Source organism: Helicoverpa armigera, chromosome 14, assembly GCF_030705265.1.
Source record: "Helicoverpa armigera isolate CAAS_96S chromosome 14, ASM3070526v1, whole genome shotgun sequence".
In the NCBI taxonomy this organism is placed as follows: Eukaryota; Metazoa; Arthropoda; class Insecta; order Lepidoptera; family Noctuidae; genus Helicoverpa; species Helicoverpa armigera.
Genome location: NC_087133.1, coordinates 9,300,432 through 9,316,998, shown reverse-complemented (window position 1 = coordinate 9,316,998; position 16,567 = coordinate 9,300,432). Strand labels below are relative to the sequence as shown.

The following is a 16,567-nucleotide window of genomic DNA, read 5'->3' as shown; positions in this document are numbered from 1 at the left end:
TGCGCAGCTGCAATGGACTCTTAAATTCACCAACACCCTGAAACAGTTTGCGGTTCTTATTAATAATTACATCTTTATTACTTAAACTATTAAGAGTATGAAAATTGTTCTCTTTTATAAATCCCAGTTGACACAGAGACCCCAAGCCCAGAATAGGTTTGACCTTTTTATTAATTACTATGAATTCAGTTAAAAAAAAATTCTCCTCATTATTAAAAATCTTTAATTGTACTTTACCTAAAGGATAAATTTTGCCCCCACCAAAGACCTCTATTACAGTTTTTGTCTCAGATAACTTAATATTTGTTTCATCATCGACAATTTTCATCACATCTCCAAAACTCAAGACGTTAATCTGAGCCCCCGTGTCACATTTAAAACTGACTCTTTTATTATTAACACGTATAGTTTCTGTCCATTCATTTGTTTTAAGATTAATTGAGGCTACTAGTCACAAATCATGTATTTTATTGTCAGATGTGTCAAAATTAATGTTATTGACCTTATTATGTGATGCAGTGCAACCACGAGCAAAGTGATTCATTTTTTTACATTTGATACATGTTTTACCATAGGCGGGGCATTGCCTCGGTCCATGTTCTGAGTTACATTTCTTACAAAGATATTGTGTATATGTGTATATGTGCTATTATACTGACGATTACTTTTAATATATGACCTATCTCTATTAAACGGATACTTAACTTTCCCCTCCTCTGCTGAAGCCGGCTGAGTCGTTGTTTTTGCTCCATGCACCTGTTGAACTTCTGTGTTGCTCAGCATCTTGATGTGCTCTCTTGATAGTTCTCCAGCTCGGCAGATATCCACTGCTCGCATTACTGTTAAGTCCTTCACTTCTAAAAGTTTCTGTTGGAGCCTTTGATCCCGTACACCAATGACAATTCTGTCTCGCAGCATTCTGTCCTTTTGTTCACCGAAATTGCAATTCTCAGCGAGTTTTCTAATTACCGTGTAGAATGCGTCAAACGATTCGCCATCTTGCTGATTTCTTTTGTTAAAATTGTAACTGTTAATAAGCTCACTTTGCTTGGGCTTGAAATACTCATCAAATAGTAGTAAAATTTCTTCAAGCTTTATTTTTTCTTCATTTGTCTTCAGCACGTTAAAATATAGCTCCTGCGCCTGCTGCCCAATGCAGTTAAGTAAAATGGCCGCCTTCCTTGTCTCCGTAATTTTCTCAAACCCAGCAGCCATGAGAAAAATTTTAAAACTTTGTTTGAATCGTTGCCACTGGGGCCAACAGTCCTCTAAATTGTCCAACATCATGCCTTGTGGCATCTTGTATTCCACAGCTCCCACACCCATGTTGCCCATGTTGCCCATGTTTTCAACCGATTTTTCTTCGGCCATTGTTAGGTATTGTTTTATCCAAAATAATCCTTAGTCCTGGTTCTTCAACGGCTGCGCCATGTAACGAGGTCGAACAATAAAATAATATTGATATTTTATGTTGTTTATTTTCTTATTACACTGCACTTAAATGTACTTATTGTTAATTTAATATTAGATACGCAGAGGACGATATGGCCGTGCAGGCGAGCGCTGACCAGAGAGAAAGAGGGTTGGTGGAGGCGGAAGTGTTTCATAAAATATTTAATAAATGTCAATGTCAGATTTTATGTTTGGATACACTCCGCTACAGATACTGTATACAACTCAAGCGGACGACAATGAGATATCAACTAGTATAAAATAAGTTAAATCAAATCAAACAATGATTCAAAAAAATCTACCTCTCAAAACATTACAATTTTTGACCACTTTATAAGTACCCTCTACAATTGCAAAACAAAAACTTTCAACCACAATTTTCTCCGCGCTCTAAAATGCTTAGCTTTCACTACAACATAACGCCATGTTTGATAGCCCCAAATTATTCATCAGCTCATATAAATTAAACTCTTGCCGCATCATTACTCACGGGAACCACATCTGCTGCCCGGAGATGAATCCTTGGATTTATAAAAAGTTTTATATGTGTAGGATATGTGCTTTCACTCGTACATATTTGGGGGCAGATTTCTGAGGTGTAAAAGCTGGGAGTAAGATATCATGTTTGGGGTGGTACCAGTTCTTGTCAGCTGCAGTCAAATATTGCTTTCATTTATAAGTTTTCAGGTGTATAAAGTTGACTTACAGCCAGTTTCTTCATCAAAAGTAATGTCATGTCAAAAAGCCAAAGTAATGTCATAAAGTAAAAGTAACAGTCAAATTCGTTTTTTCAAGGCTAAAGTAACATCAAAACTAATAGATAAAATCGTGAACGTGGCTTTGGCTTTTACATTTGATGAAAAAACTGGCTGTAAGTGTGTTGGTTTTGGCTTCATTTTACCATTAACTATTTTGATGCTTGATCACTAAGGAGATGTCTGGGAATGTGCTCATAACAACGATCAGGTAATTGACCGGTATAGCGACTAAAAAAAAATATTCCAACCAACTGTGGGCCGACTATTTAGTCTACAGCGGGCACTCTGATTTAAATCTAGTTGCTTACGTAAGCAACTAGACATACCATACGAAACCTAGACAAATCATATTACATGTACCTGTGTCAAGTTGTTTATACTAACTCATATCTAAATGACGTCATCACCGAGTGCAGGACCAATACTTCAGCATGACAAGGGAACATTGCCCTTTATACATTGTTCCACAATCAATAAATATCCCAACTAACACTTCGGAAGTTTCTCAACAGATGTAGCCGTACTAGAAACGACCTACCATCAATACAGATGTTTTACATGGTGAAAGTAGGTTTGCTTAATTCTTACACTTTCATGGTAAAACTGATTACCATAAGCAATTTTTAGCTAAACACACGCCCTTTTCTTATTCTTATGAATATTTTATTACATAGGTAAATGGTTTACCTTACGATCTATATATCAATCTAACCATTAGAAACCGTACTGCATAAAATATACTTACTTCTATCAATATGGAAAAAAAAAAAATACAATTTTATGATAATTGTTACAACACATTAGAAGATATTTTTGGCCTCCTTTTCTTTTTTCTCTTTTAAACAAAATACAAAATAAAGCTACAAACGTGTGACCCATCACATCCAGTAAACCTAACTCTTTGACCAACACTTCACAAGGGGTTGTATGTAATTAAAATTCAGTTGGCTTGTGGTTCTGTTAGCGGCATATAAATCAGAGTAGACAGCCGTCGTGGCACCCCTCTCCGCTTTATCGAGACCTGCGTGATGCTAAATAATCGAGAACTCGAGAAGCAAGCTATGGATCGAGAAGATGTTCTCGTACCTATCGGTTTAAGGAAAGATTTTGATGAAATATTTATAAATTGTTAAAAAAGACATTTGAAAATGTATTTATATCGGGTGTGTCGTACCTAATCACATTTACATTCCAGACCAATGTTTTCTAAATAAGCTCAATTAATGATTTTACCTACAGTTTAAAGGAAGGTCATATTTATACCTACAACATGCTTGCACAATACAAACTCATGCGTAAATGGCATAGAAAAGAAACAATATTTTTTAATATTTTTTTACTTAACCATCACGTCCACGGATCGGAGATGCCATAACGGAAAAACTTAAAAAATTGCACACCAACATGTCAGTGTACGGGGGATAAGGTACGTTACTGTCTCCGCCGTTTCACCCGACTTTGAAGTCCGCCTCATCATCATCATCTCAGCCATAGGACGTCCACTGCTGAACATAGGCCTCCCCCTTAGATCTCCACAGATACCTGTTGGAGGTGTCCTGCATCCAGCGTCTTCCGGCGACCTTTATAAGGTCGTCTGTCCAAAAAAATGTTGATAGATAAGACCTCGTTAGTTCACTCGTAACTGATCGTTTTGATAATTCCAACAGTACTTATTTAAATTAGAAGAAAGCACCTGATCTTGCTGCATTATGACGTCTCCACTCATCTTTCTTTGGGGTACGTCTACACAGTGCATGTAGCTGGAGCAAGTTAACATGCGCAAGTGACAAATGACAAGAGCACGCCGGTGGGTGGTTTTGTTTTGGTGCATGCACAAATCGCTGGACCCGTACGATTTTAACACATTGAATGCCAAATATTATATCATTATTGGTTCCTAACATACAAAATATGGTCTTCTACGTACTGCGTACTCGGCATGTGTACGTGTATGTGTGTGTGTTACTCGACATTATGTATTATTTGAGATGCCAATGAATCTACAAACGTCCTTTTCAGGAGGTCTACTAACAAATACCCATTTAAATTGTAAGAAATTATCGCGGTATTGCGTAGTTGGCATTCAATGTGTTAAAATGCATGTAATCTGCGCATGTGGCTCAAAATGCGCAAGCTACTTGCACTGTGTAGATGCAACCTTAATTCGTTGCCGTTTCGTCCGCTTTCGTTTCCTCCGCTTTCGTTTCCTCCGCTTTCGTTTCCTCCGCTTTCATTTCCTCCGCTTTCGTTTCCTCCGCTTTCGTTTCGTCCGCTTTCGTTTCGTCTGCTTTCGTTTCCTCCTCTTTCGTTACGTCCGCTTTCATCTCCTCCGCTTTCGTTGCGTTGGCTTTCGTTTCCTCCTCTTTCGTTCCGTCCGCTTTCATTTTCTCCGCTTTCGTTGCGCTCGCTTTCGTTTCCTCGGCTCTCGTTGCCTTCCCCTTCGATGCCTTCCTTTTCTTTGTCCTCTTTTCCTTTGGATTCTTTTTTTTTAGGAGCTTCGGTATGTGAGGATATTCAGGTCCGAAGTATTTTTCGTACAAATCTCTGAATTGATTGTAAGACTCATTAGGATTCATACCAGGATTTGTTGCCGGGTTCTCATAGAGATGACCACAGTAACATACATGGTCCTTTCCGCAAAAAGCCGGTTTCCCAACCGCCATGCATTGGTAGATGCAATCTCTCGCTAGGTCAAGGTCTGGACAGAAGTGAGCGATGTGGTGCCTCAGTGCCGGATGCTCCTCTAAACCCTGGCCCAAGTTGTTAGGTTCCAGATTTGCTGTTATAGAAAATAATGGAATTGATTTATAATAAGGCATACTTAACTGTAGTAGGTTGTATTTTGAATTTGTGCCTGAAAAAGTTACACTATTTTCGAGACGTTTTGAAACCATTGAGTTAGTGTGACTTAAATTTTTACTTATATTTTAAAGCTGAGGAGTTTATTTGCTTTAACGCTGTAATGGTGGAACTACTGCTCCAATTTAAAAATAATAATTACCATGTCAGATAAGCAGCTTAATAAGAAATACTATTAACTGCAGGATACTTTTTATCGGAAGTCGTGGTGGCCTAGTGGGTAAAGGACCAACCTCTCAAGTATGAGGGCGCGGGTTCGATTCCAGGTCAGGCAAGTACCAATGCAACTTTTCTAAGTTTATATGTACTTTTTAAGTATATCTTAGACATCATTGGCTGTGTTTCGGATGGCACGTTAAACTGTAGGTCCCGGCTGTCATTGAACATCCTTGGCAGTCGTTACGAGTTGTCAGAAGCAAGTCTGACACCAGTCTAACCAGGGGTATCGGGTTGGCCGGGTAACTGGGTTGAGGAGGTCAGATAGGCAGTCGCTTCTTGTAAAGCACTGGTACTCAGCTGAATCCGCTTAGACTGGAAGCCGACGACAACGTGATTGTGAAAAAAGGCTCGGAGGATGATGACTTTTTATTGGAATGCATGAAGAAGTTCAGAAGAGAAACAGGTGAAACCGCTGGCAGGAGCTACTTTCTAATATTAGTTAGAACTAGCTTTCACTAGAATTTGAATATAACCTTAGTTCTATACTGCCTTTGTTTCTAACGGCAGTTACAAAGGCAAAGTAACAAAGTAGCTTCCGATCCCCTGTATCAAGTTACAGCGTTAATTATCGTGTTAATTGATTGAAATTGATAGTTTTCATTCAATCAACTTTGGACGTAGGTATCGATACAACGAAATTCGAGCATTTTGAAACGCAAGTAATCAGGAAACATCCAATACAAAGTTATTTGAGGAAATTGTGAAGTTTGTAATCTTTGTTAATGGTGAGAGAACTTTCTTAACTGTAGAAGTGAGATTATTTTCTGTATTTTAACAGATGATTGATTGACTGTTTGTACACTTGTATTGTTTAAATTAATTAATTAATAATGTCATGATTACAATCTGATGGATTAAATTGTCAGGTATCTTAATAATTTTGGTTCTGTTTTTTTTTTTAATTCTTACTTAATAGAATAAACGAGAAATTAGCTCTGTCTGTCCGGCTTGCACGCCAAAATTGGTCTAGAGCCTGAGAGAGAAAAAAGATATTTTTTTCCAGGAAGAAGTTTCTCCTTAGTATAGATGGAACAGCTGGTTGAGATAATAGAAATTCTTACTTGATTCATCTTCATCTTCCTCTTCCGATGACTTTGATGGTAAAACTTTATGTCTTACTCTGAATTCTTCTGTTTTTATTACTAGGTCTGAAACATTCATTGGATTTATAAGTTTTACAGAAGATAATTAAACTAAGCACCTAAAATGCATAGATTAAGATCGAAAAACCCACTTACATATTTAGAATAAAAAATGTGGATAACTAATATCCTATTATTTAATCCTTCTATACATGAGAGTTTCACCTGATTCCTTCTAGACTTGATGGACCTTTGTTTACAGGTTTATGGTAATGGTTTAAAATGGTTTTATCTGGGCTAATGCTTCTGTCTGTATTCCCTATAAGGTGACACGAAGTTCGCCGCAAAAAGCCAGTAAAATGTCTATAGTTTCTATCACGACGCTACATAACTTTTACATAGGTAACTTATTCCAAAAATGGCCAAGTGCTAGTCAGACTCGCGCACGAAGGGTTCCGTACCATTATTTATAAAACGGACAAAAAAATCACGTTTGTTGTATGAGAGCCCCCGTAAATATTTATTAAATTCTAGTTTTTGTATTTATTATTATAGCGGCAACAAAAATACATCATCTGTGAATTTCAACTCTCTAACTATCACGGTTCATGAGATACAGCCTGGTTACAGACGGACAGGCGACAGACGGACGGACAAAGGAGCGAAAACAATAGGGTCCCGTTTTACCCTTTGGGTACGGAACCCTAAAAAGGAAAACATATTACAGAAAAACAGATTATTGTAGCTTGTACTTACTACTATCTCCAGAAGTAATATACTCGTTCACACAAAAACATTGGCCCAGTAAACATGTATGCTTAGACCCGCACTTTTCATAACAATAATTTGCTGTTTCTTCTGTCCTACAATTACCGTAGCTGAGCGCTTTGGATGTTCTCGGAGGCTCATTTGAACCGAAGTAATATACGGATATGTCAGCAACTGAAACCAAATTATTAGTTACTTTAGATTATACTAGCTTCCGCCAGCGGCTTCGCCCGCGTGGTGTGTAAATAAAAAGTAGCTTATGTGTCCAGGGTATCATCTATCTACATACCAAATTTCAATCAAATCGGTCCAGCCGTTTTTGCGTGATTGAATAACAAACATACATCCACACATTCTCACAAACTTTCACATTTATAATATAAGTAGGATAGGATATAAGTAGGAAGTAGGATGAAATTGACTGGTGTTGGATGTTAATCTACGAATTCGATATTCATCATCTCAAAAGTATTTTTTTTCTTCTTATAGGGAATTTTATAATCAAATGTTTTAAATCATTTTTTTCAAAAAGGTACCTACCTCATATGAGCTATGAGGTAGGTACCTTTTTTTAAAAAAAAAGATCTGGAATATGGGTCTGGTATTTTTCAGTCAACGGCTAAATGGATTTTGATGATACTTGACAATATTTGTTTAAACCCTTATCAGAATAACTTTATAACCTTGGGATGTAGGTAGTTCACTCGGGACACATGTAGTAATTTAATAATTAATAACACATGACTTACCTGTATTAACAAAAAGAATCAAAACTAAATACCACATTGATGTAGATATAAATATTTCTTTAAGAGACATAATATCTCTCTTCTTGTCATTACTAAACTAATCTAACTACTGAAATGAGACTGTAAATTGATTTCACACTTCTTTCACTATTTCGAAAGGATTAGCCATACATTTTGTCTTATCTCTATCCGTTGAAAGAAATATGCTGTACCTAGATGATACCTGAATATTCCGTTTTTGATTTGCAAAAGTTCATATGAACAGAGTATGCCTCAAAGTGAAAAGGTTGTGAATGACCAATGCAAAGTCGAAAGGTCGTGAGTTCGATTCCGTCCCAGAACACTGCTAATGATGATGAACTCTGTCCAGATACAAGCATGAATTAGCTAAGTTCTTAAAAGTAAAAGTTACTTAAATTTTTTTTGAGTAGGCCTTTAGGCATGTTTCAGTTTCAAATTTAACAGGCTGGATACAACAAAATAAATAAAGGAAAATAACAAAAACTTTTAACTAGTATACTACAGCCCAAAAAATATAATCAACGGAAGACATAAAAAAAAAACTCAAGTATAATTCTCAAGTGGATAGCCAATATTAATTGGATAACCCATTTTTTCCTGACCATATTCGAACGTGCAGGTCACGTAAAGCAACCGATAGAGGTCAAAACATCCTGAACATACGAAACTAAGGTCAGCGAGCACGTGACGAGATCAAGACTTGGGGACTTGGGGGATTGGGGGACACTTCTCGAATTTGTCCTTGTGAAGAATATTGGGATTATGGCTTGATACTATTGGTGTGGATGGCATATTTCGATTGGTTATTAAAGGTTGTTGCGTAGAGGGAATTAAGAGTTTAATTGCTTGGTGTGGGTATAAACTTTATGACAAAGACAACAGCCGGGGTATTTATTATGCTAGATCGAAGAAAGCTGTAAAATTGCTTCTATTTACCAGCCTATAGCAATTGATAAGGAAATTCACCTCACCCAAGGTGTGCTTCCTAGGTTACTTACTTACAAGCCTTCTTAATTTAGCCCATTTTAGAAAAGACTCTGTCTCAGTAGGTATATCTATTCGGAAGCCCCAAGATATTTTATTTAATAATATTTACATCAATTACCTGACTGAATCTTTAGAGTTAACACTCCATCACCAGAATCAATCGCGGTCAAAACCAATTAGAAACTCGTATAAATCAGTGGCAAGCTGTCCGAAGACCAAACGGTAAAGCTTCAAAACTGGCATCAAACAATGCCAAGTTAAGTCCAATTACAGCAAAGTCTAAACGAGTCCCAAGTGGGTGAAACTTCATTTCCTTACTTATAGAAAGTGAAGTATTTCTTCTATGATATCGGTGGTACTTGTATAAGAGAACTGCGGTTGACACAATTGATTTTCTATTCTTTTATAACTAGCGATATGCAAGCGGTCAGGAACTGGCCCCAATCTCTTTCTGATCGCACCATGATAGAAGTTTGTGGATGTATTAGTATAACATCATGCATTGTGACAGCAAATGTAATTTCATAAAGGATTGTAATTATGATTGATCCAAGCATTCTAGCTTGTAATTGCCAGTTTTATAACTACCAAGTTGCCTTCCGTCACAAGGCCGTAATGTTTGGGTATACTTACTGAACTATAATTTCTTTCAAGCCAAACTTCGATGCATACCAAAACCTAGTACGTAAGTATTAGATTACTTTCTTAGATTTTACAACAATGAAAGTCAAAATCATTGAATTTGTTATCAAATATTACGGTATTATGACTCTTAATTCTATCGTTATAAAGTTTAAAATCGCTTTCGCTTACAAATCACGCCATACGTCAAAGTAACGACGTTCTTAATGAACTCCCGCTGTAAACTGTTCCAGAAGTTCTGAACTAGTCCACTGGAGCCAAGCGTTAACATTCCTTCAACATTTTTATATGATTAAGTGATGTATAAAGCCTTATGGTAAAGGATTGTGGTTTTGTTCGATTTTTTAATATTAGTTGATGCTTAAGACTTGTTAATATTTTAATCTAGACGTTTACATGTTTGAAAGTTATATCTTTGCAACACACAAGTCAAATAAATGTAGATATGATTTTGATCATAAAGTTATGGCAAACTTAATTTTTTAGATCTCTGTCTCACTTCCTGAATATATATTTTATAACAAAACTTAATATTATTTATTTAAATGACCATTCTCATTAATATTATAGCTGGAATCGTTTTTTGTTCCGCCTCTAAAAGTACACTTCCAAGTTCCTACCCTCCGACGTGACTTTGTAGAGGCGTGCATGACAGTCAAGCCCATATTTCAAAATAACTACCAACTTGATGACCAGTCGACCACCTCCCTGCAAGGTTAACACACCTGTTGATAATCTCGGTGGGGGGGTTGAAATATTACACCCCTTATGTACAATACTGTTGTTTTAATAAGGGACTTACTTAAGGCGAAGATGAGTCAAAGTTGTTTTGAACAAATATGAAGAAGGTAACATAATAGATGCATACAGCCCAACTAATTGTTGGGAAGGTGAATATTTCGTTTCTTTGGAAATTTAACAAACCTTACTTTCATAGCTAAGTGATCTTATTGCCATTAGTTTAACGGAACAAGACTTACCTGCAAATGCAGCGAATTCTTTGAGAAATACAAAGATCCTTCAAAAAGTTACCAATTTATGACAATTCTGTAATGAAATTCCACCAATAGATTAACAGTAAAGAAATACCTTGGTAGATCTGTTAAAACGAGCGTTCAAACAGTTTAAACGTCAGCATAATTCCGTTTTAAATAAGCGCCTACGAAAAAACAATCAGCAAATATACATCACAAAACAACTTCCTGACATTGCCATACCCCTTAACAAAGGAGCTTATTAAAACAGTCATCTCACCAAGAAATTGTTTCCATAAAACCTGTGGAAAGCGTTTTTAAGCCCCAGGGAGATACTAAATTGAGTTCAGTCGCCGTTAAAAGTAAAATATATGAATTGTTATCCACATAGTGCTGTTAGAACGCAGCTTATGGCTTTTTTATCATCTTTACTGAATATTCCAGTTCTTGAGAAACGTTGGATTATGGTAATAGAGAAGTTGCAACGAATACAGTGTTTTGTTTAGAAGGTGGGATTGTATGGCAGTAACTAGTTTGTTTAAGAGCTAAAGGACCGAAGAGTGAATCATCTAGATATGAAAGTATTTGTGATGGCTTAGATCCGATTAAGGTAATTCTGCTCATCATTGTCAGTGTATTTCGCCAATGATCCCGGTCTTCTCAGTCTGTAAATCTAATCCTATTAATATAATAAATGTGAACGTTTGTGGGTTTGGATGTTTGTTCCTCCTAGTGTAGCAGCAACGCAAATTATTCTATGAAATAGTTTAAATTTACAACTGTCACTTTTATCCTAGCACGGAAAGAAGTTCCCTCGGGACATGGGTGACAAAAATATTGCACAAAAAATCATACAGAGAAGAATCATAAGATTGTAATTTTGTACCTTTTTCTAAAAGCTGTTCAATACAGTTCCAGAACTGTTTCCTTTAGCTACATAAAACAAAAAGTATCATACAGCTGCAATTGTTTTTGGACTCATTTCTGGCAAAGCCATTACAAATCGCGGAGCAAACAAATGGAACTTTCCAGAAGTAATTAGAACAAAACTAATTTTGGAGTCTTGAACGGTTGTCGCTTCGACAAAGAGTTCTAATGTTTGTTTGGTAAACTTTATCTCGAAATAATTGAGAGTTCTGTCTGTTATTTACCTTCTTATTACTTTTGATCTTCGGTCATGGATTCTGATAATGGATAGTATGAAGTATTTCGGGATGATAAGATACTATTTGCAGTTTCACTGCCTTTTACTGTTCGTGACAAAACTTTCCGCTTTGAAATTAGAAATTTGATGCTCAAGTCATTGTTGCCTAAGATATGGCTAGAAAGGACATTACTTTAAGTTACATTGGTGAATCATGTCTGTCATTACGACATAAATGTTATTCTTATGATAGTAAATTGAAATAAAACCCAGTATCTACTTAAATCCCTTTAATTCAAAGCATTATTTTACTGATCAATAACATATGGACCTCTTTTCTCAATATACTCTTTCACTCCAGGGAGATTCCTTATCTTCTCCACCACAGCTTTGACTGCTGGGTACTTCTTCTCCAATTCTGTGTCTAAGAAGAGATTGCTCGCCTCAACTATACCGCATAGGATGAACTCCACCCATGTTAGCTGAAAAGACAAAGAAATCTTACTTATGCCAGAAATATTTTAACTTTAGTGGGTAATGGTACCTACCATTTGAGAAATAATTTGGAGTAGTAAATTGAAACTTAAGAAAAAATTAAGCCCTTAGTAGATAGGCTTGTGTTACAGTTGTATGTAAGGTAAATGGAGTAATCTATGGATTTAAAAAAATGATTTTTAAGTATTTTTTACCAATTGAAAACCACGATGGGTACTTGTGAGACTATTATTATTAGTAGTATTGCTGTTCCCTTATGACGCGGGTAAATCCACGCAAAACAGCTATAAGTTCATAAGAAAAAAGAATTGTGAAAAGACAATCTTCTACAAAGGAGCCTTTATTCGTAATCGATATATGGATGACACTGCCCCCCTGTAGGTATCTGTTGTTTTGCATTGACAACAACAAAAATATCGAGTCATGCAGCTTATCTATACAGTTGTCCAACAACAGTACAAGATAAACTATAAAAAGCACTCTCATTATTACTAGCAATTAAATAATTCACAATAAATATTACCAAATATTATGAAATTCAACGAATAACTTGTCATCGCATTGATTGCACAAAAGATAATTTTTATGCCATTATGTCACTGAATTTTGTTAGTACCTAAAGCGTGTCGGTTTGCCTGGGATGACAAGGTCAGGTAGGCAGTCGCCATGTAAAGCTTTACCTATCCTGTAAGATTGGAAGCCGACCCCAAAATAGTTGGGAAAAGGCTAGGCAGGTGATGATATATTATCACTGAATTTTTTCCAGTAAGTTGGCCATTATTGCTGCCAATATTTGGACAAATACAAAATAAGAAAAATAGACATGTGATTTCCACAAATCCACATTTCAGAACATAAAGTGGATCAGATAAGTATAAGTATATAAGTCCCCGAAATTACATTTTTAAATTCCTATTTGAGTACCGAAGTCGCGGTAACTCTTTCAAAACAATCCCGCAGCCCTGGCAGGTACTTAATAACCTAATTATCAAATTTTGAAGTTCAAACAGTTATCTGATTAGGAAGCTGTCGAAACAATTAACTGTAAGACATGAATTTCTTGATTACCTGTCACTGCTAATCTACAGTAACTTTGTACACATAGCTAATATTATAAAGGCAAACGTTTGTGAGTATGTGTGTGTTTGTGACTTCTTTACAAGCAAAACGGCGAAACAGATTTTGTTGAAACTTTGCAGTAATATGAGTATCAAAATAATAAATACTCTTCTTTTTATCCAGGTGCGGAAAATAGTCCCTTCAGGAAGCGGTAAAAACACTTATATTATATTTATAGTATAGTATACAGTACCTTGCCGCCAAAATATCCACCGTTCTCCTGGAGATGTTTTTCAAACCTTGTGAAAAAGAAATCAATGGTTTCTTCCAGTAAATGTTTCTTCAATTCTTTTTTCTTTTCGGGGTCCTGCTCCTTGATGTAAGGTACAATCTCTAAAATGGAACAAGAATTAATAAATAATTTATCTAAAGTTGTGATTAAGTAAAAAGTCTCAAATGAACGGCTACGACATTCAAAAGGTGTTGTGATAACCCTTGTGATAAATCGTCTTGCATATGCGACATCTTTATATATTTGACTGACACCTCAATGGCATTCTGCCGAAGCCATTAACCTGGTCCAAAAAATACATATCCCAGTCACATCTTATTTTTCATCTTTTCCAAATCCAACAACAACCTATATCTTATGACCCCTTCTGCACCTTCTATCATGAGTAAACTACTAAGAAACAATACTCACTCAACCAGAAATCATAGATAGTGTACGCAGCACCCTCCACCACGGCAACTACCCAAGGATCCACAGGTATCAGATCACTATTCCTAGCCACATACTTGGCAATGGCTAGGGATTGCGTGAGGATGCGTTCACCTTCCTCGTAGATTGGTAACTGGCCGTATGGAAGTTCTGTTTTTGAAAAAAAATAGCATTTAATATAAAGGAGAAAAGATCACTAGACATCAAATTTGACTACTAGCTGTTGACTTAAAGATAGAAAGAAAGAAAACCATTATATTCAAGCGTGTGACACATGGACAAAAACAAAAAAAAAATACAAAAATTCGCCTTAGGTTCTTGTCATCTTTCTGTTGTCTTTTGTGAGCTTCTAGACTATATATATATGTAAACCTATTATTTAAATATTGGCTCAGTAGTTTTAGTGTGAGAGCACGACTAACAAACATAGTTACTTTCGCATGTACAAATAATATTACTAAGCATTAGCCATTCCGTGCTTATATATTTTTTAATATTAAGTTCAACCATGAAAAACAATTTTGTTCAAACTTGAGTCAGCCCAAAAAAAAAATTACGGCAATTATCGTAGATTAAAAGCATTTTTCGATTATTATTCGATGGAAATACGTGCGACATTCGTAACAAGAAATATGCATATGTTTATGAACTTAGTTATCTAGTACATTCTTACTTAATTAGACACCACAGTCATTAATACGAAAACAATTCACACATTTTAGAAACAGGAAAATACGTAACACCAGTAACAAAACGTACAAAACGAAAATGAACTTTCGTTTTGGCGCCATTAGCAGTACGAACACGTTTTGGGTTGTTTCAAACATTTTGTCTGCGGTTTTATTTTGATAAGTTTTGCGAAACTCCTTCTAATGATGCTCACAGAACGAAATACTATATCAGACTATTTGTAAATCATGTTTTGGCTTTTAAAGTGGCTTCGAAAAAGCTTTTTTCTTTGAATTTGTAATAAATTGAAGAAAGGAAAGTGCATTTTGGACTATGTAATTAAAAAAAAAATGGTTTTTGGGCGATTATTGCGTGGAGATTATGGGATCGAACCCACGACATGCCAAACATACCATATATGTATACTAAGATTTATGTGTTAATGAAAATAATAGTATTTTCTACTTACTGTCCTTTACTTCTTTCTTCATATCAAAACCATGTCTGACATCTTCAAACTCTTGTTTGGTGTAATGCAAAATATACCTTATCGGTTCAGCAAGACCGTTCAAATTAAAATAATGCAGTTTTTTCGCCATATTTTTTTGTAAACGACCCACGACGATAAATAATTATAAACAACTGTGAAATTAACTGCATCAGTTACCAAAGAATGTATTGGTAGGTATATGGTTACTCATGTTGACGATAACACAATCACTAATAAAAATTCATTGATTCGTTTATTATTGTCCAATTACTTTCATAATAATTTATGAACCACGATACCCATCTTGATGGTAAGGAGATATCATGGCCTCGTCATAGCTATAATTTATAGATATCGTAGTTTTGTCGTTAACTATTTTTGTCACATGTGATGTGTACAGTCATAACACTAAGTATACCTATTTGAAACGTTTTTGCAAGTCATGGTGTATGACAGTATGACTGTTGGACGCTTCTATAACTGATATCGGTTGGGTTGCTATGCTCGACCATAATAGACGTGACAAAACTTTTGTAATAAATACCTATATCACTACATAGTACAAAACAAAGCCGCTTTTTTTCTGTGCCCATGTCCCTTTGTACGCATAAATTTTTAAAACTACGCAACCGAATTTCATGCGGGTTTTTTAATAGATAGAGTGATTTAAGAGGACGGTTTATATGTATAATAGCATACATTTAATAGTAGGGAAATACTGTTGTCCTGTGCGAAGCCGGAGCGGGTCGCTAGTTGAAGATAAAACCAAAATAATACAATATTCAACATCCACATTATAATGTGCATTTAATAACTTTATTGATTTCAGAAAACTTGAAGGTTACATACATGTGTTTTTTATACAATTTAAAAAGTTAAAATATTGGTCAGCAAACAAACACAAATGCAAAAAATACTCATGTAGAGTATATTACATCGGTCCCCAGCAAAGAGATAGCAGAAACATTCCACAACACACTATTATCATTGAGTGTCCTCTTATTATCTGTTTGATAACAACATGATTTTTTTATTCATAATTGGTACATAACAACGATACTGTTATTCTCTGTGGTATGCATTTGAACAAGACCCCTTCTTATTCTAAAGCTGCTGATAGAATTTTGTGGATAGAATGTCTGAAAAGAAGTCATCGAAGGAGTTTAGCCTGTAAGAATACTTTATACTGCCGCCCATTTCGGATAATCATTCTGATGATATCATCATCATCTCAGCCATAGGACGTCCACTGCTGAACATAGGCCTCCCCCTTATATCTCCACAGATACCTGTTGGAGGCGACCTGCATTCAGCGTTTTCCGGCGACCTTTATAACGATATCGCATTCTTAGAAAAAGTGAAAAGTGTAAAATTAGTAACAAAAACAGAATTATGTAGAATACGAATTCAGGTTTTATTAACAATTCAAATCATTGTCTGACTCACACACTATAATCCATACAAATAACATTCAAAAA

The 16,567-nt window shown here is 35.7% G+C and overlaps 2 protein-coding genes across 2 annotated transcripts; both read right to left on the bottom strand.

Annotated features, from left to right (window-relative positions):
- Positions 1-4,369: 4,369 nt before the first annotated feature.
- LOC110373304 (uncharacterized) lies at positions 4,370-8,035 on the bottom strand. The gene is made up of 4 exons (XM_049837200.2): positions 7,888-8,035; positions 7,127-7,312; positions 6,350-6,436; positions 4,370-4,989 (listed from the first exon to the last, which is right to left on the bottom strand). Exons 1-4 carry the CDS (start codon positions 7,955-7,957, stop codon positions 4,370-4,372), a joined length of 963 nt encoding a protein of 320 aa, XP_049693157.2. The 5' UTR covers positions 7,958-8,035.
- A 3,895-nt stretch (positions 8,036-11,930) lies between these two features.
- On the bottom strand, positions 11,931-15,262 carry LOC110373300 (glutathione S-transferase S1). Its single transcript, XM_021330534.3, has 4 exons — positions 15,069-15,262; positions 13,913-14,080; positions 13,463-13,602; positions 11,931-12,137 (listed from the first exon to the last, which is right to left on the bottom strand). Exons 1-4 carry the CDS (start codon positions 15,196-15,198, stop codon positions 11,964-11,966), a joined length of 612 nt encoding a protein of 203 aa, XP_021186209.3. The 5' UTR covers positions 15,199-15,262; the 3' UTR covers positions 11,931-11,963.
- Positions 15,263-16,567: the final 1,305 nt, after the last annotated feature.